General features: G+C 41.4%; 3 protein-coding genes across 4 annotated transcripts in view; 1 reads left to right on the top strand and 2 right to left on the bottom strand.

Moving 5' to 3' along the window:
* The window catches only part of LOC119744459 (sterol regulatory element-binding protein cleavage-activating protein-like), a 32,039-nt gene extending 20,398 nt beyond the window's left edge, over positions 1–11,641 (top strand). The window contains exons 13-22 of one of the 2 annotated variants that reach the window (XM_038220392.1): positions 230–642; positions 1,618–2,038; positions 2,697–2,812; positions 3,131–3,905; positions 4,722–4,920; positions 5,474–5,631; positions 7,191–7,271; positions 8,645–8,857; positions 9,353–9,415; positions 9,771–11,641. In XM_038220392.1, the coding sequence (XP_038076320.1) occupies positions 230–642; positions 1,618–2,038; positions 2,697–2,812; positions 3,131–3,905; positions 4,722–4,920; positions 5,474–5,631; positions 7,191–7,271; positions 8,645–8,857; positions 9,353–9,415; positions 9,771–9,950 (2,619 nt within the window). In that variant the 3' untranslated portion in view covers positions 9,951–11,641. The remainder of the gene's footprint in view (positions 1–229; positions 643–1,617; positions 2,039–2,696; positions 2,813–3,130; positions 3,906–4,721; positions 4,921–5,473; positions 5,632–7,190; positions 7,272–8,644; positions 8,858–9,352; positions 9,416–9,770) is intronic. The other variant, XM_038220393.1, reaches the window with a different exon arrangement.
* A 1,257-nt stretch (positions 11,642–12,898) lies between these two features.
* LOC119744460 (acyl-CoA-binding protein-like) lies at positions 12,899–17,343 on the bottom strand. The gene is made up of 4 exons (XM_038220394.1): positions 17,159–17,343; positions 15,278–15,395; positions 14,615–14,677; positions 12,899–14,143 (listed from the first exon to the last, which is right to left on the bottom strand). The coding sequence occupies exons 1-4, from the start codon at positions 17,180–17,182 to the stop codon at positions 14,064–14,066; spliced, it is 285 nt and encodes a 94-aa protein (XP_038076322.1). The 5' UTR covers positions 17,183–17,343; the 3' UTR covers positions 12,899–14,063.
* A 577-nt stretch (positions 17,344–17,920) lies between these two features.
* On the bottom strand, positions 17,921–24,996 carry LOC119744458. Its single transcript, XM_038220390.1, has 14 exons — positions 24,852–24,996; positions 23,957–24,164; positions 23,591–23,662; positions 23,216–23,287; positions 22,816–22,887; positions 22,418–22,498; positions 22,104–22,175; positions 21,613–21,684; positions 21,311–21,444; positions 20,794–21,115; positions 19,829–20,348; positions 19,538–19,581; positions 19,203–19,320; positions 17,921–18,976 (listed from the first exon to the last, which is right to left on the bottom strand). Exons 1-14 carry the CDS (start codon positions 24,856–24,858, stop codon positions 18,302–18,304), a joined length of 2,469 nt encoding a protein of 822 aa, XP_038076318.1. The 5' UTR covers positions 24,859–24,996; the 3' UTR covers positions 17,921–18,301.
* Between the last annotated feature and the right edge of the window lie 579 nt (positions 24,997–25,575).

Raw genomic sequence — 25,575 nt, 5'->3', positions numbered from 1 at the left:
GGGATTCCAGTCTGTTTCAGGTTACTCCTTAGATAATCGTTGGGGTAAAGTGGCTTTCCTAAGGACACAACGTATGGCCAGCAGGTGGATTCAAACCTCTGAATCTCTGGTCATGTTTCCAAACCGCAACCACTTGGCAACACACGACTGCTCTCTGAAATCTCCAATCTTAAGTCATACTTAACGTATTTCGATAACGTTTGTCTCATTTTCGGGAATCTCTTTGCAGGCTGCATCTATCGTATGGATCATCCTCACCAGCATGTTCATGTACAAGTCCGGTCTGGTGACACACCTCACCGACACCAGACTAAACCAGTCCGCCCCCATGGAACTCCACAAGATCATGACGCTTCAGCACCAGGCCCCCAAATTGCCCCTCGCGGCCCCGCCCCTTGAGAAGGACCCTCCGGACCCTGCACAGACTTCAGGGGCCGTATCGTCCGACGTAGACTCGAAGGAAAAATCTGGGATGGAAGCGATCATCGATCAGATTAGGAGTCTGATGGAGGGGAGCAGTAGCTGGTCTTGGCATCAGGAGAACGCAAGGAGGATGGGCCAGCAGAGTGACTTGTGGAGGAAGCTTTCCCTGTGGCACTGGCCGGCGCTGTTTGAGTGCTACAATATGAGTCTGCATGGAAAGTGAGCAAGGACAGATTTTCAATGCAGATCTTTTTGGTAGCACCTCAAAACGGTCTTCTTTTTATTATTGTTACTTATTAATTATTTCTGGCAATGAAACCAAGGATTCCTATAAAGTGCCCTCGGTACTGTAGCTCGCAATCCTGAAGAAACCTGTAGAGAGGAGACAATGAGAAGAACTACAGTTTTAAAGGTGGGAGGAAAACCTTAGAAGAACATTCTGGGGAAAACCCACGGAATCAGGCAGGGCCTGACAACCCAATCCACATATTGGCCCAGGCGGTTGAAGGCGAGGAAAGTACCGCTTCGCCAACCTGACTCCTAATTTTTGGAACAAGCAATGGTTCCCTGCATGGTACTAGCCGGAACAGGCTTCTCCCAAGTTAACATGAACTTACGAAAGCAATAAGTTGTGTTTTACATAATTCTCGATGACAAGGTATTGTCTTTTGCTTGTCCCTATAATATAACACTCTCCCATAGACTAAGTGTAGAAAATCATGATCGAGGACCATCTTCAGCAAAAATTAAACTCTCGAGGACAACAAAGAATCTGTTGTTCTCCCTTTGTCTGTCTGTCCTCGGGTGTACGAAAGCAATAAGTTGTGTTTTACATAATTCTCGAGGACAAGGTATTGTCTTTTGCTTGTCCCTATAATATAACACTCTCCCATAGACTAAGTGTAGAAAAATCTTTATCGAGGACCATCTTCAGCAAAAAATAAAACTCTCAAGGACAACAAAGAATCTGTTGTTCTCCCATTGTCTGTCTGTCCTCGGGTGTATGTAATTCACATAACAAATATGCCCATTTGAGAACACCAGCGCAAACATGCCCATTTGAGAACTCCAGGGCCCAATTTCCAGGCTCCACTCACATCTGTGCTTACATCCCTAGTGCAGAAATTCTGCAGCTAACCCTGCACACTAAAAAATGTGTAGTTTATAATAATCATTTTAAATTTCATATTTCAGATACATCAGCATCCTCCCGCCCTCCTACCTAAACATCAACATCGACCCAGACGATGCCGTGGCCCTACGCCACGACCGCGAGAAAGAGCGCGCCGCCAAGTGGTTCGGCAACTTAGACCCGGACTCCCGCGTCCTGCCGTACAACCCGGACTTCTACACGGAGTGGATCGACGAGAAAGGCGTGGTGCACACCGTCCCTCTCTACCGCGCCTCCAAGTTGGACTACTACATGACCATGACGTTGGGGATCTTGAGCGGAGCTTCGTCGGTTATCCTGATCATTTTGCTCTTCAAGTGTGCGGTGCTGGTGCGCCTGCGGCGGGCGAGGTACAAGAAGGGAAAGCACGAGGATATTCTGAAGAGGGTGGTCATGAAAAAGTCGTGCGAGTCGGTGCCCTGGGTGCTCATGGGACACCAACAGGTAAACGCCAGACCCGATTTCTTTGCCATGCTTATTAGCAATACATTTTTCACAAATTGTAGCAAATATTTCTTTGCCAACAGTTTACATATTAAATGGGTTAGGAAGAGAATTATTCTTATGCGCATGCTTGCAGCCCATTACAGAGATTTTGTGCTCATGGGGTTAGATCAGAGTCTCTATGTCGGCACTGTAAACACAGAATACCAAGTATGGGCTTTTTGCGCCAACGTAAGAGGGCGCCCTTTTACCTAGCAATGACGTCCCATGGGCTGGACATTTAGCTGGTTGACGCGCACCATTCCTTGTGTGTGACGCCTGTACACCTGGGGATTTGTACTGTGTATGCAGTGGTACGGCCGCGCGTCCTGGCAAAATTGCAGTCAGGCAAGATGGCGTCAGTCGGTCACCCCCAACTGTACTTTCTTTGCCGTTGAGGGGGGTACTTGTGAACGGAGCAGATAAGCGCATAATTCATTGATTTGCAAGCCCTGAAATATGGCATATTGGCTTTAGAATGATGATGAGGCTGGCTTGTCATAAAATGCCAAATTAGTTAATTCAGTTTTTGTTTCGTCTGTCAGTTGAACTGATCTTGAAACCAGTTTACATGACATGAGTGCATATGATGGAATTACTTTATCCTTCCTTTGTTTAGGAGATTGAATGTTTATCCAGTGAGGGGGCGTGGATTGCCAGCTGTTGTTTGGGGGGTGAAATCCGCATCTGGGACGGCAGTAGCGGAGAGTGTACCATCTGCATCGACAGACACAGGTAACAAACGAGGGTGAAGTTAGCTCGGTCTGATTATGTCTATCAAAGACCTCAAAATTAGGGGTGCACTCATTCATTTTATATTTATTGATAATCGTAAAACCTGTGATATACGAAAGGGCTTTCGATTCTAACATTGTTGCCACAATTTCTGCAAGCGCGCCCCTTTTGTCGGCTATTTTGGTGCATTTCACCAACTTTATCGAGAATCAATATTAGGTTTTGCCCTTCATCAAGAATCTTGGATGTTGTGTTAGGATGCATCCAATATTTTGATAAATGATGAAAATGAAAGTGTTACTTGTTCAATTGATGCAGTTACTTCAAGACAAGGAGACGTCTTGGCAGTAGTAGCACCAGGGTCCGTCGCGGCTCAGGGGGAGCAGGAGCTTACGCGAGACCCCCGAGCTTGAGTGATGTCAGTCCCCGGGAGAAATCCAACACCTACCCCATCAGCCGTCGTAACGGCTACTCCCAAAACCAGGTGGACCTCTCTGGAGCCATCTCAACCAACTTCAGCTCCAGGAGCTCCTTGGACGTCGGAAGCAGTTGCCAAGACGACAGATTGTCGTCGGGAGTGTACAGCACGTCAACTGGCTCGCAGAGCACGGAGCACGACCTCAACAGCTGCGTGGGGACTCCGCAAAGTGCTGGGAGCGGCTACGACTTCCGGACGCTCGTCGATTCGTACTTGATGCAGGAGCAGTATCGCTATGGCAACGGCGCGTTCGAGGACGAGGATGAGGGTTTGGATGACGTGTATCCCAACTTGCCCTCCCCTCCCTGCAGGTCTGGATCGCAGAACCTCACCACCATCAACGAACTGGGGAACTTCAGACCCCGCACCGGTTCCACCGGTTCCATGGGACTGAGGTTCGAAACCAACCAGAGTCCCCGGGATGGGTCCAGTCGGAGCCCCACCCAGTACGCCAGCCAGAACCGTTTCTCGTTCGATGAGGGGTTTCTGAGGCAGGGCGGGGCTGGCGATGCAGGCATGACGTCCCCCTTGGATGGGGTTCAGCCGCCCCCGATCTGGTGTATGGTGTGCAGCGATCACATGGTTGTAGTGGGATGCAGTAGTGGAAGAATAGAGGTAGGAATTGACGTATCAGTTGATCTCATAATGATAACAAGCTCTGGTATTAAACAAGTGTGGTCTGTGGGTAATTCTGCAGGTTGTGGGTTCGAGTCCAGCCTGGGGTCATGGTGCGTGTGCCCTTGGGCAAGGCACTTTGTCACTCATTGCTTCTCTCCACTCAAGAGTAAATGGGTACCTGTGAGGAAAGAGATGGTGATTGATTTTAGCTTCTTTGTGTCGAAATGGCAGCATCGAATTGTGTACTCCCCATTTGGAATTGGTATTTGGAATGTTTCAGTGGCCCAGTGTGCAGGCTAATAATGATGTTGTGCCTTGAGAACCAATACTGGTGGATACGTGCACTTTATAAATACACACAACAGATTTGATAACCCGTATTTTCCTCATGGAATTCGGCCCCATTAATCACTCAAATATTCTTACAGGCATGCAACTTTTCCTCGGATCAGCTGATTTCCTCTTTTTTTTTAATTCCCATTTCAGCCATTCAAAATAAAAAAACACTGTACAAAGTCTTCTGAATTTTGGAATTTCCTCTTTTGTGTGTGAAAGTACAGTTGCATGCCTGTGCTTAGTTTAGACAAGTTTCACTTAGCCACAACGGGTTACCAACCAAAACCTCATCAGTTGCCTATTGCTTGTGACCGGTTCCCAGCTCGTTCTTGCTTAGCAAGAAAATTGGCCCAGCAGTGTTTTTTTCTGCCAAACAGTTTTAGTAGGTATAAATGCAATCATTGAAAACCACAATTATTTATTTTTCTCAGTGTGGTTCATTCGAAAAAAAATATTTTCTTGTTTGTTCAATTTTAGATGTGGGATCCAGGTTCGGGCTTCCTGCTGGGCTCCTACGAGGATAACCCCATCGGTGCGACTGGTCTGAGTATCACTGGTAGCCACCTGGTGGTCGCCAGGCTCAATGGCAGCCTGGACTTCCTGGATCTGGTCACCCATCACTCCGTTCACATCAACCAGGCCATGATCGGGGACTTCCTGGCCGGCAACCAAAGGGGTAAGACAAAGTTTGTCTTTGTATGTTGTTAGGTTTGGTGCTTTATTTTTGTGTCACTTCGTCACATTCCACAAAGGTACAGACTTTGACGGCATTTGACAGTTAAGGATTTTGCATATTTTGTTACATGCCGAGCCATTTGTGATACGGTCAGGACTTGTGGTATTGTTGGTTTGAACCCCACCAAAGGAGCCATTGTGAACAAAGTCTTTTCATCAGAATAAACTCTGTGAGCTATCTGTAATTTGTATTAGTGCTGCAATGAAAATTTGAAAATAAAGTACTGTTTATCATTTGTTTTTTTGTCATTTCCTGTTGGTCATTGAATTTGGGATGCAATTTTTCTCATATCTCAAGAATATTTTCATTAATTCTTACATATTTAATAAGCGTGTTGTCTTGCGCATCCGTTTTCTCCTTGTTGTAGGCAAAATGAGAAGTTTTTCGTTTTCTGTTGGACATTGAATTTGGGATGCAATTTTTCTCATATCTCAAGAATATTTTCATTAATTCTTACATAATTAATTGCTCGTCCGTTGTCTCCTTGTTGTAGGCAAAATGAGAAGTTTTTCGTCGTCAGAGTTTGTGCCACTAGGGGGCGCTATCTTCTGCTCGAAGCAAGCGTCGGTGCAGGCCCACCAGCAGCCAATCAACGAGGTGCAGGTTGCCGGGGACCAGGTCGTTACCGCCAGTCAGGATCACACTCTCAAGGTGAGATTGACAGCAACCTCGTTCCCATGGGTACGAGATCTTGCTGCGGCATGTTGTTTCCCATCATGCCTTGCGCGATCTCAACCCCTGGAATTGTGTCATTTAAATGTGTCAAAATATGGCACATTATAATTAGGCTGCAGTTTATCCGTTTTACGTGCCGACGCCATCTTTAAAATGTTGAAAGTTGTGTTTTTGAAGATTCAATGCTTTCAAACATAAGGTTTTGACGTTGCGTTATTTAGCAAAGATTTGTATTAAATGTACGTACCCCTTTCGTTCCTTTACAACCGCAGATACAGGGTTTTTTTAGCGAAAAACGAGGCTGCCATTATCCATATCATACAGACATCGCGCAGTTTTGAATATTCGTACGTGACGTGCTGTGCAATTGGCGCGCCCAGCGTGCAATCTTCGAAATGCCTGCGCAGTACACTCTGAATAGCCAGTCAGCATCATTTACGGGTACATCACAGCCAGGGGTTAGTGAAGGAACGCGCATATGCCCATGGAGTCGAGGCTGGATTGACGGTAGTCCCCAACACCTACCACTGGTAGTCTGTTAGGGATGACTGGTAGTCTGCAACAAATCACTGGTAATCTGTTAGATGACTGGTGGTCTGTGAGGGATCACTGGTAGTCTGCAAGGGATCACTGGTAATCTGTTGAGATGCATGGTAGTCTGTGAGGGATCACTGGTAATCTGTTGAGATGCCTGGTAGTCTGTAGGGGATCACTGGTAGTCTGTGAGGGAGCACTGACAGTCTGCAACAGATCACTGGTAATCTGTTAGATGACTGGTAGTCGGTGAGGGATCACTGGTAGTCTGCAACAGATCACTGGTAATCTGTTGAGATGCCTGGTATTTTTGGAGGGATCACTGGTAGTCTGCAAGGGATCACTGGTAGTCTGCAACACATCACTGGTAATCTGTTGAGATGCCTGGCAGTCCGTGAGGGATCAATGGTAGTCTGTGACGGATCATTGGTAGTCTGCGACAGAACACTGGTAATCTGTTGGATGACTGGTAGTCTGCAACAGATCACTGGTAATCTGTTAGATTAGATGGTAGTATGTGAAAGATCACCGGTAGTCGGCTAAAATTCACTGGTATTCTGCCATTAAGAAGGTGGGCATGAGGCCAATGAACGTCACTTTTAACATCAACTTGAAGTTGACTTTTATAAAAAATTACTTTGTTACTTTGAAATATCTTACTCCAACACCTTACTGAAGACTTGGACTTGATTTTGGACTTCAGACAGACAGTTAACTTTAGGGGCACCATGGATTAGGAAAAAAACAAGAAAACATTTGGTTCCCAAATTATTGTTTGTCAGTTTGTTATCTTCAGCAAAACTCGGATAAGACGCAAGCAGTAAACATCACATGTCATTTTAGTAGGTAACCATTTTTTTTACCGGGCAAACGCTTTCTATGTTTAGTACACCGGACTTTATTATTCCCTGAACAGAGGATGAAATGGCCTGGATTTTTTTCTGTAAAATCCTTAGTCTTACTGAATTATTTGTACCCCTTTTTAATCTATTTTATTTCAGGTGTTCCGATTGGAAGATTCTCTTTGCACCTACACCTTACGAGGCCACACAGGCAGCGTGACTACGCTCTACGTAGATAAAGTAAGACATTGGACAAAGTTGTATTCTTAAACCAGAAACACCGAAATTATCTTAGACATTATAAAAGGCTTTTGGAGAATCTCAAAAACCATTTTGGAAGGGGAAAACTGGGTCGCAAGTCAGCTCATCAATCAAACATCACACAAGCACAAATAATTTCTTCGAAGAAACAAAAAAAGGACAATTTGAAGCACTTTTCACACTAATTTTTGTTGGTCTGTTGCACGGAAATGCAGAAGGTATTAAACTTGGGAGTAATTTTCACAGTTGAGCTCGGTGTATCTGCTACTACAGATAGAAACTAGAAAGCACTCGGAGAGTACAAGACTCTGCCAAGGGTAAACAATTCCCCGCCATATTGCCAGTACACCCAAAAGAAACACTCGCATAAATGGTTAAGAATGCTTTAAAAATTCCTGCATCCAGATCATCCAGATCACTTCCAATATCTAATCGATTTGTACTTGTACCAAGGACCACCCCTAAAAAATGTTCATGCAAATCGTCTGTAACGTTTTGAGTTAGCTTGTTAACAAACTAACCCACCACCAACCAACAAACTAACAAGATCCGATGAAAACATAACCGTTAGTAGTTCGTTTTTTTTTTTATTCGGCGAAGCGCGTGCAAGCGTTGACACGACACACACGCGTGTGCGGTTGCCATAATTCGTCAGATCAGTGTGCGACATCGTGTAGCTGCAATCGGCTCAGTTAGAATGTGTCTTGGACGCTGAGTTCAGGCCCAATTCAAAACATGATTCAGCGACTTTTGATTTGAAATTGAGATCCTAGAATGTTGTTTTTCTCGGAATATACAGCTGAAGCTGAGCTGAAAGTTCATCAGGTTAGTTGCTCAGCACCCTTCTTCAAACAAACAAACAAAATGAACAAATTACAAATAATAATAATAATAATGATATCGGAGTCTTATATAGTGCACGTATCTACCAACTATTAGGTACTCGAGGCGCTGGAGATATGTCTATTATTAAAGATATGTAAATAAAGTTTATGAGAAATATGAAACCCATTATGTAGCACCTTATAATGGTTTACAAGATGCTGCGGCGCATATTGCAGCCACTGCCAGAAACACCGGGGCAAACCCCTTCTCTTAGCGATAAGTGTTACTGGGTTCTTTAACGTGCATTACACAACACACGAGACTTACGGCTTTACGTCCCATCCGGAGGATGAAACAATAATGGTAAAGTGCCTTGCTCAAGAGCACAAGCACCATGTTCCCACGGTCAGGATTTAAACCCATGTACCACGGCACACGAGTCGAACACCGTAACCATTGGACCACAGCACCACGCAAATAGTGGACTGTAGCTTTAATCTTTATTTTCTCCTTGTGCGTCCCTGTAGCACAACTCGTACCAGATTGCCAGCGGATCGGACGACGGCATGGTTCGTCTCTGGGACACGCTGACCGGCGTCTGTCTCCACTCCCTGTGGGGCCACGTCAGCACGGTCCTCTCGGTCACGCTCAGCCAGGACCACGTGATCAGCGTCGGCATGGACAACCGGCTCTGCGTCTGGAAGCGCAGGCGCGGCCGCATGATCCACGTCATACAGCTGGTGAGTTGGTAGCGTGAGGGGGCGCTATTGGCAAATGAAAGGGCCTGTTTAATTTTTTTAGTGCAATCCTTGTATGCACTATTCAATCCTTGTATGCACCTGTGTGTGTCATTGGCTGTTTTCAAGGGCATTTTGGTGCCTTTTTGTTTTTTATGCTAATGCAAATTTCTATATTCATGAGCAAAATTGTGATGTGATTTCAGGCAGAAACCTTAATGTTACAGCTATTTCAGCACCAAAAGTTGCCAGAATTTTGGATATTTTGCGGTTGTAAATTTTCATTTCTTTGGTGATTCGTTGTTGGTTTAGTACAAAGACAGTGAACAAACTTTCTTCGCAATGTTTTCAGTAAGCAAATTTTTTGGTCTCCCTTAATCCATATTGTTCATATCCCAACATGGTGTAATACCAGAAAATTGAAGACAGCACCCTGATTCGTTGAGGATTAGGGCTTGATGAAATTGATGTAAACTTTTTTCTTTTCTATGATTCCAGGACCCAGGCTGCAGTGGGACTGTTGTCACTTTGTCCAATAATCTCATGGTTACTGGCGGGCAGGTAAGAACATTCCGAAGAAAACAAATTTTCATTGTAATTTGTTTTTAGTTAAGTTCCAGTTAATACTTGTTAAAGGGAAGATACAACATTTGCAAACATCAAAAAACGAAATGATAAAATTATCACGAAACATCTTACTGGATTGTTAGGGAATGACAGTTGAAAGCATCCTGTAAAATCGTGGCTCCTGGTGTTCTGACATTTTCAAGTAAAACTTGTATTTTTCCAACGCTGGTTGGCCGACCAGCGTTGGAGAAAACTTATTTTTTTTCAAAAAGTGCTCCTATTTTTTCATATTTAGTTATTCCGCATTTTCTTGCAATTGATTACATGAAATCTTTGGTTTATTTTTCAGGGCTATTTGGCCGTTTGGGACATTTTCCACGGAGAGCCCATCAGGGTCGTAGAGCTTGGCGGAGGGGAGCAGGCAGTCCGGCAAATCGTGGTCACCGATCGGGGTAGAGCTGTGGTCTGCGACTACGGACATGAGCTCCGATTGGTGACCTTCCCATCTACACTCAAGAAGACTGATTGAGAATGTATCCCCTTTGAGATAGTATTCCATGTTTAGTATCCTGTGAGTTAGTATTCCATTTGGGGATTTTTTTTAATTGGGATATCCCCAAACAGGAGTCATAGACTACAGCCAATGAAGATAATATATCTTGTTGGGGATATCTTTTAGAATATCCCCCAAACTGGACCTTGTTTTAATAGGGAAATCTCTCCATTTGCTTGAGCTCATGAGACCAACCCGCATTAACAGAAGGTGGTGGGATATACCCTAAACGGGGTAGACCACCCGCCCGAAGGAGGTCTCCTCTGTGAAGCATTGTTTTGTCTTACTGACTGAGAGAGTGCAATTTTTTTTAAAGGTTTTTCCCTTTCCAAATAAAAGTGTTTTTTAATTTTGTTGTACAGTTCCTTACGTTTGGTTCCAAGAAAAAATACAACAGAAAAAATGACCGGTTAAAAACGCACTGAAAAGCCAAACAGTTTAAGCAGGTTTTAACGGTTCGTGCCTTGCTTTAAACTTGGGTTTATGCTAGTTAACACTGGCTTAACGTGGTTGACTGTTCTCTGTGGTTTTTGGTTAATTGTGCTCAAGTTTAATGCACTGTGCTAGCTTTTTGAGGTTGTTAACCCAATAATTGTTGATAGAGAAGGCTTAGGAAATGTTTTCAGTCATTCAGTACTCTGCAGTGACTTTTACTTGGTATGTAGATGTTTTTTTTTAAAGGATTTTGTACGAAACGTCCGATATATTGAATACATATTTTCCTTGTGCTTGTAGATAGGCTCAGAAAAAGTGGATATTTCTCATTTTTAACAGCTTTTTTTTTTTTATTGTGAGAAATGTGGCTAATGATGAAGGAACCGTTTGTGTGGAGCATTTATCAGCTTTTTTGAAACTTAATTTTAAAGTTGAACAAAAAAAATTGACTTTAGCTGGGTTTGAACCCGGGACTTTCGGATTGCCAGTCTGTGGGCCACGGGTTCGAACCCCGATCCAGTCAATTTCTTTGTTGGACTTTAAAATTATTTGTATGCACCTATTCAGTTTTGTTGTTTATTTAAAAATGGTTTATAAATATGATAAAAGAATTGATTAGTAGTATTGGAAATGAAATTCTTCGATGAGAATTGATCAATACAGCGTGGGCGTCGTGGGTATCCGCAATGGTGATTTAACTGTGGGCATGATTTACATAAAATGAATTCATGAATAATAATACACGACATCATCTCGGGGTTTTGACCAATGAGCACTGTCTGCATTGTAATGAATTATGCATGTGATGACATCACAGTAAAATTGACCAATGAGTGCCCTCTATTGCGAATTGATGATTTTGAAATATTGAAATGCCTTATGAGTATGTACAGTTTGTATATCAGGTGTTGGAGAAAGTGTTTTGGAAAATATATAAGGAGTGAACAAATGGTGAAATATGTTATGATGTAAATATGGGTTATAGAAAGACGTATATTCTCTAAACCCTTGAACTATAATCTGCACGTCCGAATTTTTTTGGCAAAATTTCTGCTAAATGTCGATTGATTTTTTCCTGACATGCTTTTGCAGAAATGCTGTTCCAACTTGGTAGGAAACTTTTTGTTACTTTTTTTGGTTAACATTACGTTGTTGTGTCTATATGCAATTTGTGGTGCTATGAAATATGTTATAAAATTACATAATTCCCATGTACATACAAATAATCCGAATTATTTTATCAAGTCGTTTGTCAGTCTTTTGTGTCGGTTCAGTACAGAGCGTGTTCATGAATTATGTTGTGTACTTTTACATGAATATAATTTCTAAACTACATGTACTGCATTTTCAACAAAATCTTGGCCGTGTATTTTTGGCAATCGGTTGTGAAACAGTCATTTTGGTTTCACTTGTTACGAAATGAGAAGTTTATTTTCTATGTAACACCAGTATTACTTTCATTTGCCGGGTCAAATCTGTATGTGTGTGTTCACGAGTTGCTTATGCAAATTAGGCTGCTACAGTTGATTGAGCGGGATACAGAGATTCTTTTGGTTGTACCCTCCTGCAGTTTGAACAGTCACAGATAGTCGACAAAAATCATCCTTTTCCCTGCCTGATTGATTTCAAGCAAGCACTCTGACTAGTCAAATTCAGTCAACAGACAAAAGTAGGCGAGTGGTAGGCACAACTGGCTTATCACTCGCCTACAGCCAAAGCATAGCTGTACTAAGTTACATAAACAGTCACAGCCAGTCAATCCTGCTTTATCCGGTTCGTTAGTAAAAACGTCATACACGCGCGCACACCACTGATTACTAGCGCCCATTGGCTGCAAACGCTCGAACTGCGTTAACTTCCGGTTCAAATCGTGCAGAAAGTGCTGGAGGTGACGTCACACTAACGAACCAGATATAGACTGGGCGCTCTAAACTGTTTAAAACAGTCACTTGACTGATTTTGACTGAGAGGACAACTTTGCACAGAATGTATTTCGTTGGTTGAACTCGTGTCACTCAACTGGCCAATCACCTGCAAGTTATTTGAGTTTTAGCCAATAACAGTGCTGTATTTGGAATCTGAAACCTGATTGGTTGTAACATCTAAGGCTTCGGATTTCTCATTGGATGTTGAATTTGTCAAATGCTACCAAAACAAAATTAATCTCTTCCAAGATTGCAAACAGTTTGATTTACGTCCTTTTCGAATTTAGACAATTACGTTTTTATGTGTTGTGCTGCGGTTGTCTAAAAAATTTCTGTATTTAAAAAGCCAAATGAAATTTGCATATGCCATGTAAATTTATTTAGAAATAAATGTATGTACATAACGTCTGGTTTTAAATTTTCTTTTCCTTTTGTTTTTTGGTATTACATTATATTACAACACCGTTTCTGTATGAATTTTGCTTGTGTTTTTCATTTACTGAATTGAAAACACTTTTGTTTACTGAATGAGTTTCTAAATAATGTAATCTCCTACAGAAAAGGAAAATTTCGAGATTTTGTTCCAAATTTATTTTCCATTGCAACTTAAGATTCCATACAATACCAAAATAACTAAAATTAAAATTGTGTCATATTAAAACCCACCTACAAATAACACAAGGCAGTGACACAAGGCAGTGAAAAATCTTCCATTTTAAAACAAATTCCAAACTAATAGTTCATAAAAAAAGTTCCTTTTGTGCTTCAACAAATGCCTTGATACAATCTGCTGTATGAGGTAAGTGAATATTTCAACAAATTATTCATCTTAATGAAATCTATTCTTACAAAGTGGTAAGATAAAGACAGATTTTTATTGGTTACTTTTTGGGTAAAGTGTAGTGTGTGGCTTAGTACAGGCCACGTGATTGGCTGGTGATAAAAGAGAAACTGATTTTGATTGGTGGAATTGTCCAGTGAGGCGGGGCTTTGACAAGTTGTAGCACAATACAAAAGTTTGTTCTGCAGCTCTTTTGTGGTCGACCCTGAGTAACAGCCCGACAGGAAACAACACCTGTGATTGGTTAATTGTTTTTGCAACACAATTGTTAATTGGTCACTTGAGGTGAGCATAATATTAAAGGAATCACTTCCGATTGGTCAACAAGTTCAAGCTTCATGTCAAGACAGCTATCATACAGAGTAAGTCATTGGTCAATGGATAACCAGCTGAATTGTTACACCACCACTGATTGGTGGCTATTATTTTCTTATTTGAATAATCTATGATAGATAACCATGATCTTTTTAATCAGTCATTACAGCTTATCAGCTGGACAGTGATATGGTTCAGGCACGCAGCTTCTTACGCAGCATTTGATTGGTCAATGAGCCTGACACAACTTCCAATGCTCCTTTTGATTGGACAAAGGCGGTTATGTAAGTACAGTTGCGTAATCTAAGCTTGTTCATGGCTGCAGCATGTTTATTTGTCTATTTTGAGACGAGTAAAATCTCAAATCATTTTTGGAATCGACACTGCAGGTTAACTTTGTTTAGAAGCAACGTCACGATACGTCTTCGAATAACCACCATACCAAACATACAAAACACCAATACTCACAAATTGGGCCGAAATTGGATGTATGAATATCAGATTGTCAAATTACAGCAACAAAAAAATTACATATCCCGACGTAAATTTATAAAAGCCATTGTCGAGGCAAAACTATTGTTGTAGACCATATTTCTCCTTGAGTTTGTTGACATATTCTATGTACAGTCTATCTGCCTCCTCCTTGGCCATTCCTAGACGACCAGAAAAAGAAAAAAAAACGAGAAATGTGAAGTAAATGAAAATGGAGTCGGTCATTAGAATGAGTGGCAACATTGTCTTAAACTTGAGAATAATATGAATAGGACAGATCTCAATGATCTGGGTTTTTTTTTTTTGTCATGTGAAAGGGACTTTGAATGTCATTACTTGATCGTTCTCAGTGGAAGTATGGCTCATGTTGTTGTGCGAAACGGGTTTCTGATGTAGCCAAAAAAGGTCAATTTTTGATCATTCTCAAAGGAGGTACGTGGTTTTTGTTTTATATTTTTTTATTTTACATGTGAGCACACCTACCCTTGATTCAATTCCAAGCGTTCATTTGGCCTTTTCTGTCATGCGAAATAGGTTTTCAATACAGCAAAAAAATTTATCCTTGAACCTTCTCAAGGTTCGCTTGCCGTTGTGTGAAAGGGATTATTTTTTTACATGTGAACGCAACTTACCCTTGATTCCATTCCAAGCGTCCCATTTAGCTTTGCCCTTCATATCCAACATCCCTGGCCTCGCTGTAAACAAACAAACAAACAATCAAGGTAAGAAATCTTATAACAGATGTGGTCTGAACACTTATCAGGGGTTAAGTTTATCAGCAAATTGCATTTCCCTTCAATAGTACGCCATTTCAACATTCAGTTTTTCAGCTACCCAATGCTAGACATAACAAAGTTTTATCATTTAAACCCTTTTTTGGGAAGAAATTGGAGACAAGCTACATTGCTGTTCTAGTTGTCCACAAATTTTCATGAAACGGAATAAAACATCAACTCTTACATCCCAGACATGTTTTTCTTATGTACTTTCCTGAACCTTCCAAAATTCTCCACGATGAAGAAAACCAACGGCACGTTCTCTGTTCCTGAACTTTCAATACGCACTAGGCCCCATTTAAAGTAACTGGGCTCTATCTATTCTTTTTAAATCCTGCAAAAGTCCTCCCCAAACCTCATGATGGAGTTCGATGGATTTTGAGGGGATGTGGAATTGTTGTGATCAATAATTTTCCTTGAAGCTGTGTAGTTCTTTTTGAAGTTGAACAAAGAAATTGACTGAAAATTGATTATTTTGTGTTCAACTTTAACATAGTTCCTTTTGAGTAAGATTCTTACCTGTATTGCAGTCGCCTACAATGACCTGTTTGTAGTACATGTAGGTGTCCAACAGTTCCTGGTTGTCGGGCACTTTATTGAGACGTTTGATCTCCTCGGCAGCCACTTCGAAAGCATCCTGAAGGAATCGAACCCAAGACGAAGACAATTAGCCATGATTGTGGGTGAAAATCACACAGCCAGATTTGAAACAGTTACGCATTTGTTGCTTCTTGCTTTTCCGGAATGTTCTTGGTAAGTAAGTAACTTCATTTGACCTGAACACCTGGGATTTTTGCTAGGGAGCTTCCCAGACTGGGAGCTGAAGTGCAGAAAAACATGCAAAACAAACTCTGGCGAACTGTTCTCACTCTTTGCCCGACACAATTCTCCAAAAATGATCATGAGGCAAAGACAAGGTCCTCAGTATTTCACCAGCCAAGTTTGAGATCTCTTCTCAATTCAATTTTTAAAGGAGACCTTTCTTCAACTCTTTGCATCTGATTCTGAGAGTGATGAAAAGTGATTTCAATTTGAAGCCTAAGACTAGACCGGTACATATCCAACTTTTTTTAAAAATTGACCCTTCGGTAGTCTGGTGGCATGACTATGAAGAGAATTTGTACAAATAGAGACTAGGTACCAGATATTTCTTTATGACAAAGTTGGTTGATGCAGTACTAAAGGGGTGTCAGACTGGTTGTTTCATATGCCAGTCTATTTTTTGCATTGCATGTTTTCACTATCTTGCTTTTTAGGACACTCATACAGTATTGAGAGTCCCACGTTTCAGACAAGTAGCTGCCAAAATCAATGCACATCAAAGTTTTCCACTTCTTTCATATGATCATTGTTAATGCATCTTATCACCTCAATCCATACTGAATACCTTGGGTCATAAATACAAACAAAGCCTTTGGACTTTGTATTTCTTCCAAATGTTGACCAATTAACTTAGCATTTAAATAAGCAAGCAATAGCATGATTATCAGTTTCAAACCATTGGTTAGTGTATTTTGTCACTGTTTACTCAGCGTTTAATTAGATAAAGAAATAAAATAACGCACTTCTTTGTTGAGTTTCTATATTAAGATAGGCCTACTATGATGGTAAGTAAGTTTTTGGGAGATATTGTAATGTTCCAAATCCAGAATTTGTTTTAGAAAAGTGACGAAAGACTTAACTTGTTTTTGAATACCTGAAGACAAAAAGTACCTTTTAATAACATTTGCTCATCATCATTAAAAAAAAAAACAGGCCTAGGCTCAAACATTACACCTTGTTTGTGCCTTTTTTTTGGGGGGGGTGTCATTATTTCTAATCAATTTGCTTTTTGATTATCTTCAAAATCAATCTTGTAGAATGTAAATAAACATGATAAACAATAAAGGACTGAGTAGCACGACTTGGTGACCTTGCTTTTCATTTTGTCATTATTTTTTTAAGTATAAACCCGACAAAACGCAACACAAAAATAAAGAGGGCGATCACCGCGCCATGTACCGTGAACGTGCATTGCGCGCTGAATCGCATGGCGCGCTGAATCGCATGACACCAACATGACCAAGTTAACCATAAACGCGTGGGAAAATTGTAATTTCTACCCCAAGTCAAGAAACTATTAAAAATTCCCCCCCCCCAAAAAAAAAGGTGTCATTAGAATTGAGAGAAGTCTACTTTAGGTTGGAAAGGTAATTTTTGAGTAATAAAAAAAATACCTTTAATTTGATCGAAACTAAACAGGGGCCCAACACTACACGATCGCCAAAGTTCGTGCATGGTTCGTGCGTAGCCGTAGGCCTATTTGTTGCAACTTTTGAACGGGTGGTCATGGTTAAACAGTTAAAATGCAAATGACTTTAGGGGTTAAAAATGAAAAACACCCAGTAAATGTGAACTTACAGTTCCGATTCTCCTGTCAGACATGTCGATTACAGAATCCTTGGTTTCTTTCCAGAAAAATGAGCCAAAATTCAGTAGATGATTTCTGCGAGGTGTGGCTGCCTGTTGTCTGTAAATTTAGTCAGGCTCTCAATGCACCAGAGGCTTGTATAAAGTGTGCATAAAACAGGTACTGTATATACTAGACGAGCAACCTGCCAGCTTAAATAGCGCCACCAGTCGTTCTAGAAATGAACCACCCCCGTCCTTTTCAAACTTTCCTAAATGTTCGTGAAGTTCGTACTGTCGAGTCCTGCAGTGATAACAATTAGTGAACAAGAAATGTATATTCCGTTTTTCTAATGCAAAAAAAAAATGTCTGTCCCGCTGTTAACAAAAATTACAAATGTAGCGAAACTACACCGTTATACTTTGCGCTTGTCATGTAGTTGGAGGAATAATAAGAACAAAATTTGATGCGATGATGACGTAACTGAACTGGCCCTTTATTATAATCCACTTTATTTATATTTATGAATTTATAGATACATAACGTTTTATACGTACAAAGACAGGTTTATGACCTTTTTGTGTTATATTGACAGCGCTGTGTGGCTTATCTGTATAGACCTTGTTTTCCCCCGTCGGGCTTCGTGCGATGAGACCACCAGTGGCCTACCCGGCTTCTGGCAAATACCGACGAATTTTTCAATGTGTCGGGAGCAGTTCTCAAGAAAAACTTCATGGCAAACACTGCTCATTGGTGAAGGCCTTTGCCTTCCATTGTCACAAGTGTACACAGGAAACTTCATCAACAAGCACGCAAAATATTTAGTAATTATAAAACTGAAATAATGAAAACCAAACAAGGTTTGTAAATAATACAAATGCATCTGTAGTTACTATATTCAATTCCGTGTTCTTATCCTGCCTTAAATTGGTGGCAAGCTCCGAAAGGCTACGACTGTTTCATGAATTGGGACAAGAAATGGATTTTGAACTTGGGCTCGGTGCTCGGTGAAAACTGGCGACCAGCTGTTTGGTGTTGACTTGGTATCATTCCAAGTTGGTCGCAATGCTCGGTATCATATGTCACGAGTTGCCAACATCTATTTTTTCTTCATGAAGTATGAAGAAAAATATGGAACATGTCTTGTTCTATTTTCACCATATCCCATCTTCCTCTGAGTCTCCTTTCTTGACCGTTTGGCCATTGGATGACGTCATGGATTGTGTTCTTGCTTGCGTCATCATCCTTTGGTTAGAGAGACACTCTCTGGCGTACCAGCGAAGATCGGAAGAGGTCTCTTTTACGTCTATTTTATCATCGCTCTCGATTGCACTTGCTAGAGGCTTCTCATCCACATTTTCTTTGGTGGTATCGCAAGCTAAAAAGGAGGCACCAACGGGAGTCTTTGATTCTGCCGTCTGATTGGCTGGGAGTTTTGGTTTTTCTGCGCGCGCATCGGTCGATCGCACTGGTAACCCGTCGCGTTCATCCCTTGCATCACGTGTCCCAGTCGTCGATTTGAGTGGCTCGCTGGTACTGCCATGCACCGAGATATCAAACAAGGTGATTTCGTCGCGTGGTGATGTTTCTGGCGCCTCTTTTAAAGCGGCATCTTTGTTGGTGGATGAAAGACGATTTTTGATGTAACCCAACAGACCAGTGGACGTCTTCCGCTGGCCGGGCTGGCTTTTTGGCGGCGTGGTGCCGGATTCATCGGGAAACTCGTCGGTGAGAACCAGGGGAGTGACTGACACCACACCGTGTTCGTCTGCTGCGAGTTGTGTCGGCATTTTGTCCGGGCTTGTTGACTTCACCGATGAATCAGTCGTCTGTGAAACAAGATAAGGTAATATTGTAATACCATTACTGTTTACCATCAGTAGTAGTAAATGATTGTACCGAACTTTAGTTTTTGAATTGAAGCACAGGAACAAAGTAGGCCTACACAGGAAAACTGCTAAGAAACTAACCTATGTTGTAGTACATTCACGAATTAAGGCTTGACAACATCACCAACGAAAAGGCATATTTGAGAACTATACATTACATGCATACATGTTTTGCTAGGCAGTGCATCTTAATGAAGTCACTCTTGGCGGCTGTAGTCTTTCGGCTCTGACGCTCGATCTGCTGTTTCCTCATGGTCAGTTTCTCGGAGATTGCAGACAAGCAGCTGTCACGAGAATAGAAAAAGGAAACTTTATAGAAAAACAACATTTCAATGTCTCAGGAATCCTCCACCGGACGTTTTTGCATAATGCAAGCGTTATAATTTAGGGATTTTTTTGGTCCAGTTTTGCTCCGATGTTTTCCTTATCGTTTTGTCCCCTATAACATTCTTTGTTTAAAGTAATTGGTTTTGTGTCCAATTTGTAATGTGATATTCATACCTGCATTGACAGCATTGCGCTTTGTCACGGCACAGTCCCGAAAACTGCAAAAGAAAAATAAAACGTGAACAACTTTAAATATCTTGTCTTTACATTGGCCTATGATCAATTTCCCCCCCCCCCCCATTTTGATATGAAGTTTAAATTGAAATGGTTGGTAAGCTGTGTTCGCACAAGGTTTCTTTGTCATTGTCATTAAGACACCTTTTAAAATATTTAATGTTGTAGAAATTATTTTTTTTCTTCATATTACCGTCCGTATTTTTTAAAACAAAATTGGCTGATTCTCACCATAGCGATTGCCCCTGCAGCAATACAGACGAAGACAAAAATCCCGATCACAGCGAAGAACGGGATCTCAATTTCTGGTCGGGAGAGGGCGCTTTGGGGCAACCGAGTCCCCATCGTCAGAGGGTGTACACTTCTGGTTGTAGTATGTCCACTTTTTGAACTGGTTGTCGGTGCGAGTGCACTCGGTTTGGGTGTCGACAGTGCGGCTCTCCGCTGTTTGAGCTCGGCCACCGCTCGGCGAGCTTCGGCAACCTGACCGAGGATGACTCGGACTGGGTCGGGTATCCCCGAGGGTCCGATAGGCGCCTTTCGGGAAATCTCGGAGGCGTTGAAGAAGCCGCCGGGAGGGAAGAGGAGTTGTAGGACATCTTTAATCACGATTCTCGCGTCAGCGACGACTTTGTCCATTTTGGCGTCAGAGGGGTGAAGTGTGGTGTTGGTGACATTGTTTTCACTGTGTTTAGTGATATTCGTAATTTGGACGACTGTATATTCTTCGCTGTTGCCGCCAGTCGTTGCTCTACCACGAAAATAAGACAAGTGACAAGAATCCTTGCAGTGTTTCTACAAAGTGTCCACATCTGTTCATAAATTTCATAAGTTCAACTTGATTGACAGTCGTCAAACGCAGCTCATGTACATGTACTCGAAAACCCCGTGAATGATAAAATATTTCTTGCTTGTTTTTTTTATTTCACATTGTTTATGAGTGTTGCATGCAAACTGCTTATACCAACTTGAATGACCTGAAATGTCAAAGAAAAAATTAAAAACTACCTGGCGTTCTTGAGCCTCGCTAAATCTGCCAAACAGGTGGAGAAAATATTCCCCTTGGATCTTGAAAGTCCGAGTTGGGATATAAAAGTCCGTCCCTCCTAACTTTTTTTTTTGGGGGGGAATTGTTGCACATGGCCACTGTGGGATCCTTCTTTCAAATGAAAAAGAGATGATTTGTAAAAACGAACCTTGCGGTTGTTGTCAACCAATTTCCACGGTCCATCATCCTCTTCAGGAACCCCCTCATCCTCTCTTGAAACACCACGGTGAACACCCTCCGTCGGTCCCTGTCCTCAACCTCCCCGATGCGCCGTCTCATCTCGGCGTCGTGCGTGCTCAGCACGCGCTCCCCTTCCACGCTCCACGGTGGGAAAGAGTTGCCGTCCGCGGAGACGATGTTACCGTGGCGGTCCGTCTCGGGCGGCCGTAGGTCCTCCAGGGTGAGGTTGGTGGCGACACGCTGGATGTCGGTGTCTTCGTCGGAGTAGTCGCCGGGTTCGAGTTCTGTGTCTGGGAAGAATGAGTTTTGTATTTCAGGGTCCTATTCCCTTACAGAGCCACTAGGCTATATGTACAGTCAAACTACTTTTTTTCTCGATTTTCCTGCATAGTTTTTGTTTTGCCTATTATAATGTGTTTAGCTGGATTCACCATGCATAATAAATTACTAAATATGAACCACATTAAAAAGTCCCATAGGCCTACCGCATGTTAGGGCGTTATCTGTACACGTCCTGAGAGCGTCGCTTGTATCCATTATCTCGATATCACGTGACTGCAAGTTGTCAAAAACTTTCAGCCAATCACAGGTGCAGTTTATGAAGTTGCCGCCGAGGTATCTGCATATATAGTATCAGCAAGTCAGTGAAAATTATTGATGAAGTTTATATTGAGTGACGTCGAGTGCGAGTACAAATGGTTAAGTTTTCCTGGTACAAAATCTCCCCGAGCCAAGGTTGTTGTTATGTTTAAATTTAAAATGCAATATTTGAGGTATGTGTACTTACATCAGTTCGAGATTTTCGAATGGGGTGAATACGTCAGTGCGGATGTACCTCATGGCATTGTGGTTCAGATACCTACATGCACGAGACAAAGAAATATTAAGGCAACAACAGCAGCAGGATTTAGCTTTGGCGGGTGCTCACATTTAAAAAAAAATGTTTTTTAGAAGTTTGAATTTGTTTCCAAAAAGTTGTCCAAAATTTTTGGCCGCAGAAAAATAGTTTTTTTTTTATGGGGGGGAACTATTTTGACGTTGGTGGTGCCATTTATACCCCTATTATACAACTCAAAAATAGGCCACCTACATTTCACCACGGTCAAATCGTGGTACAAAAAATTGACAACCTCTTGGGGAGGCTCAAGCCCCCGAGCGCCCCCCCCCCCCTGGGTGCGCCTCTGCAGCAAAATCGCCTGGAAAGTGCTGACGACCGTTCATGGTTAGTCGAGATTGGAATATTGCAGTCGTTTGAAACGTAGTCCCTACAACACTTACAATTCCCGTAACGATTCAAGCCCAAGAAATGTCCTTCCGTCCAGGTCGTGGATTTTGTTAAAAGAAAGGTCCCTGCATGGGTGGCATGATGTAAAATTTCAATTCAGTTAATTACATAATAATTTGTATTCAATTTTGTACATTCATTTAAAACGGTAGCGCCTAACTTCACGCCATGTGGGTGAAATAATGTTGTGGTTAATAGCATAAGTATGATTACAACCATAATGTAAATTGAGAAAATCTAGCGTTCGAAACGAAAAGAGATACAATTCCATTAAGCGTGACGAGCAATAATTAATTTGAATACTTACAAGCTGAGGAGGGAACCCAAACCGTTTTTCGTGTTGAAGGAGTCATCTTCAAGAAACGCAATCTCGTTGTTTGAAAGATCGCTGGATGGACGTAGAAATGACGAAAAACCGATTGTGATCCATTTTTCGCGGTAATAGAAAACAATCCATAGCACATTGGTAGCGACAAGCTTAGCAATTTTAATTGCTTGTAAATAGTTAATTTTAATGAATTTTATAATTATTATGTCAAACTATTATGTCACAGTATACCTACAAGAGTTTTGGAAACCGGTGATATTAATTTCAACTATATAGGAGATTGATAACCATTGTTTTACGTGCTTTTTTTTTTAGCTGTACGGCTTTTGTTACTGCAATGATTACAAGAGAGAGACAACTTTTGCAATAAAACTTACATTTTGTGTACATTCGGTAATCCTTCGAATGCAAAGCGATCGATGTATCTGATGATATTGTAGGATAATTCACTGCGAGACAAAGGAACAATTAAGGATTCTTATACAAATGATTAAACAAAAAATTAATAAAGAGACTTCACGAATCAAAATTCGTGATAGCCTGTATATTGTATTTGGTCCACTTTGTATAATATTTCGCCGTCTCAAACAATGAACGTCCGTTAAAAACAGGCCGACATTATTAATGCAAACGAATTTGAACACCTGCATTTTGTAACGTGAAGAAAGGCTTTTTTAAAGACAATTTATACCTTTTTGTCTTAATAAACTATTTCTCAAGCATGATTATGAACTTTATTGCTATCAAAATAATTATCATACACGCATTACAACTCACAGTTTGGTTAGATCTTCCAGTCCGCTGAAGCCGTTCCGCAACAGCGCCCTCAGTCGGTTGTGCCGCAAATCTCTACGTTGGCGGGAAGTAATTTATTACGTGGTTAATATAATATTGAATAATGCATTGGGAGGAAAGTTCCAAGAAATTCAGAGTGTTCAATGACTCTTTACGGCCAAAAAAGAAATGCGGATAAATTGGAGCATACTCATCAGGAAATACGCCAAAACACTGACTACGAAATCATCACGGGAGTTGCCTTTGAAATCGTGGTCGCACCACGAAGTGACGTTCGTGTGCACAAAACCCATAGACGACAGGGAATAATGCATACATTACTAAAATTTTTGACCTTTTTGGCTCCTTTTCACTTACAATCTGATAACTCTCGGCAGGCCATAGAAATCTCCCGGCTCAATCTGCTGCAATTCATTACGAGATAAGTTCCTGCAGACAAAAAACAAAACCAACAACAACGCTTATAAATAGCCATTGCCACGAAAATGCCGAATTGTTGAGGTTTTCGAAATATGAAAGCAATTTTAATTTTTATTCTGCTCGACATATCATCCAATAAACACAAAGGAAAACATGACTAGTAACATAAGTTATGGCAACATCATCCATGCATGCACGTCTTTGATTTTTATTTTTTGAGTGATGATAAATTTGCCAATAGGGAGAAAGATTCATTTCATGATGGGAGCGGATATGTACCAAAAGGCAAAACAGAATACTCACGCGTATTTGATGTGAAACATGTTGTAACGCAGCAGATCTGGCGGCACTTTGAGGAGTCGGGTTCCCCCGTTCACATCCGGGGTACATTTCAGCGAGTTGCCATGACAACGACACGAATCGGGACAGGTATCCGTCGCCACTGACGTAAGGAATACGAGAGATACAACACACCACAGCAGTGTACCGGAATTCAAGTCGGAAACAAAACCTGAAAAATAATGTCAAAAAAGCTGCAGTTTTGTTTGTGTAGGCCTAGGCCTAAGTTCTTGCAATTTGGAAGAAAAAGGGTTGCGCTTGGCCTAAGGCTAAGCTTGTGTCAGACTTAGATAACTTATGCAATTTAACGCTTAATAATGCTTTGGTCTTGTCAATTAATGCTTTGCCTTAGCATGCTTATACTAGCCTAACGTTACACTTCATCAGAAATAGGCGATCATCAGATCATGTACACAAAAGGCCCCTCTTTAGTTTTAATAAAATTAGAGTCAATGGTGTTTTTTATCATTCCAAAATTACTTTTTGAACCTAAAGCAGACTCCTCTCAATTCTAACGACACCTTTTTAATGTAATTTTAGACAATATAATAGTGTGGGGTAGAACTAGAAAACTTAGGTATAAATTATAGGCCTAACGTTATTTTATAGTCCCAAACTAGCCCAGGTTGGACTCCGTTGTTTACACGACGTCAGTCGTAATGCTAATATATGAAGACGCCGTTCAAACTGGGCTAGTCCCAAACATTACACTTAAGTTATAAAACTTATAACGTTAAACTTCAGAAATTTGTTCGGAAACTTGTAAGCTTAATACTTTAATAGACCTTTGCTTTGGTGTAATAATTTCTTGTCGGATTTTGAAGCGTGACATTTATCAAGTTTTACAAAGTTAACTTACCTGCCATGCTGTGCACACTAGCAAGGATATTTTACTCAGGAAATGTGACAAATAATGTAGCAAAGGGGGCCATTCATTGCACAACGTACGAACGTTCAAACTTTGAAAGTGCCGTACGCGCCTGCGTTGAAAGTTATCACGCACGTTCAGTTGCGCCTTGCGTTTGGAATTAAATACGCGCGCGCCGTTATGCGCTAATAAAAAAGGACGCCCTCTGTTGATTTGACGAGTGTCTTCCTGGTGGCGATCAATGCGCTACCTACTAGCACTTGTTGCACAGGCCTGGTGTTTGTTTTGCAGGAATTTCAAACACTTCTGTACACAAGAACACCCGACTCACTATGTTACAATTAAGGATGTTTTTCGTGATATTTTGGTCTATAATCACAATGAATGTTAAACATTCAATCTTTGAACATTCCTGTTTCAAAAGAAACAGTCTCACGAGAACTGGTTACTCTCCGTTTTTCCAAAAGCTTCTCCGGTCCAACCCTTTTATTTCTCAGTTACCTATCTATACTGATCTGATCTATAAAGTCTGCCCTCCCAACTTTGTTTTGACCATGTTTTGACCCTCACCCTACTAGCGCTCTGAGGACAAACCAAAAAGTATGTCCCCTGACACCAATTAGGGCCCGGCCGAGTACCCCATCAAATTGAGGGGGAGGAGCCCCAAGGCCGATGACATAATAACCGGCAATAAACCATCCTAGACCGGCTTTTC

This window comes from Patiria miniata, unplaced genomic scaffold, assembly GCF_015706575.1.
Source record: "Patiria miniata isolate m_02_andy unplaced genomic scaffold, ASM1570657v1 HiC_scaffold_7, whole genome shotgun sequence".
NCBI classification, from domain to species: Eukaryota; Metazoa; Echinodermata; class Asteroidea; order Valvatida; family Asterinidae; genus Patiria; species Patiria miniata.
This window is presented reverse-complemented; position numbering and strand designations above follow the sequence as displayed.

Bases quoted from the DNA above. Each gene is read 5' to 3' on its own strand.
- LOC119744460 (XM_038220394.1), bottom strand. From the start codon at position 17,182: ATGTCTGACAGGAGAATCGGAACT. The intron at 15,396-17,158 runs GTAAGTTCACAT...CGATTCCTTCAG, and splicing joins CTGACAGGAGAATCGGAACT to GATGCTTTCGAAGTGGCTGC. The intron at 14,144-14,614 runs GTAAGTTGCGTT...CTGGTCGTCTAG, and splicing joins CGCTTGGAATGGAATCAAGG to GAATGGCCAAGGAGGAGGCA.
- LOC119744458 (XM_038220390.1), bottom strand. The intron at 23,288-23,590 runs GTAAGTGAAAAG...CCGCCAACGTAG, and splicing joins CTGCCGAGAGTTATCAGATT to AGATTTGCGGCACAACCGAC. The intron at 22,888-23,215 runs GTGAGTTGTAAT...TTTGTCTCGCAG, and splicing joins CTGGAAGATCTAACCAAACT to TGAATTATCCTACAATATCA.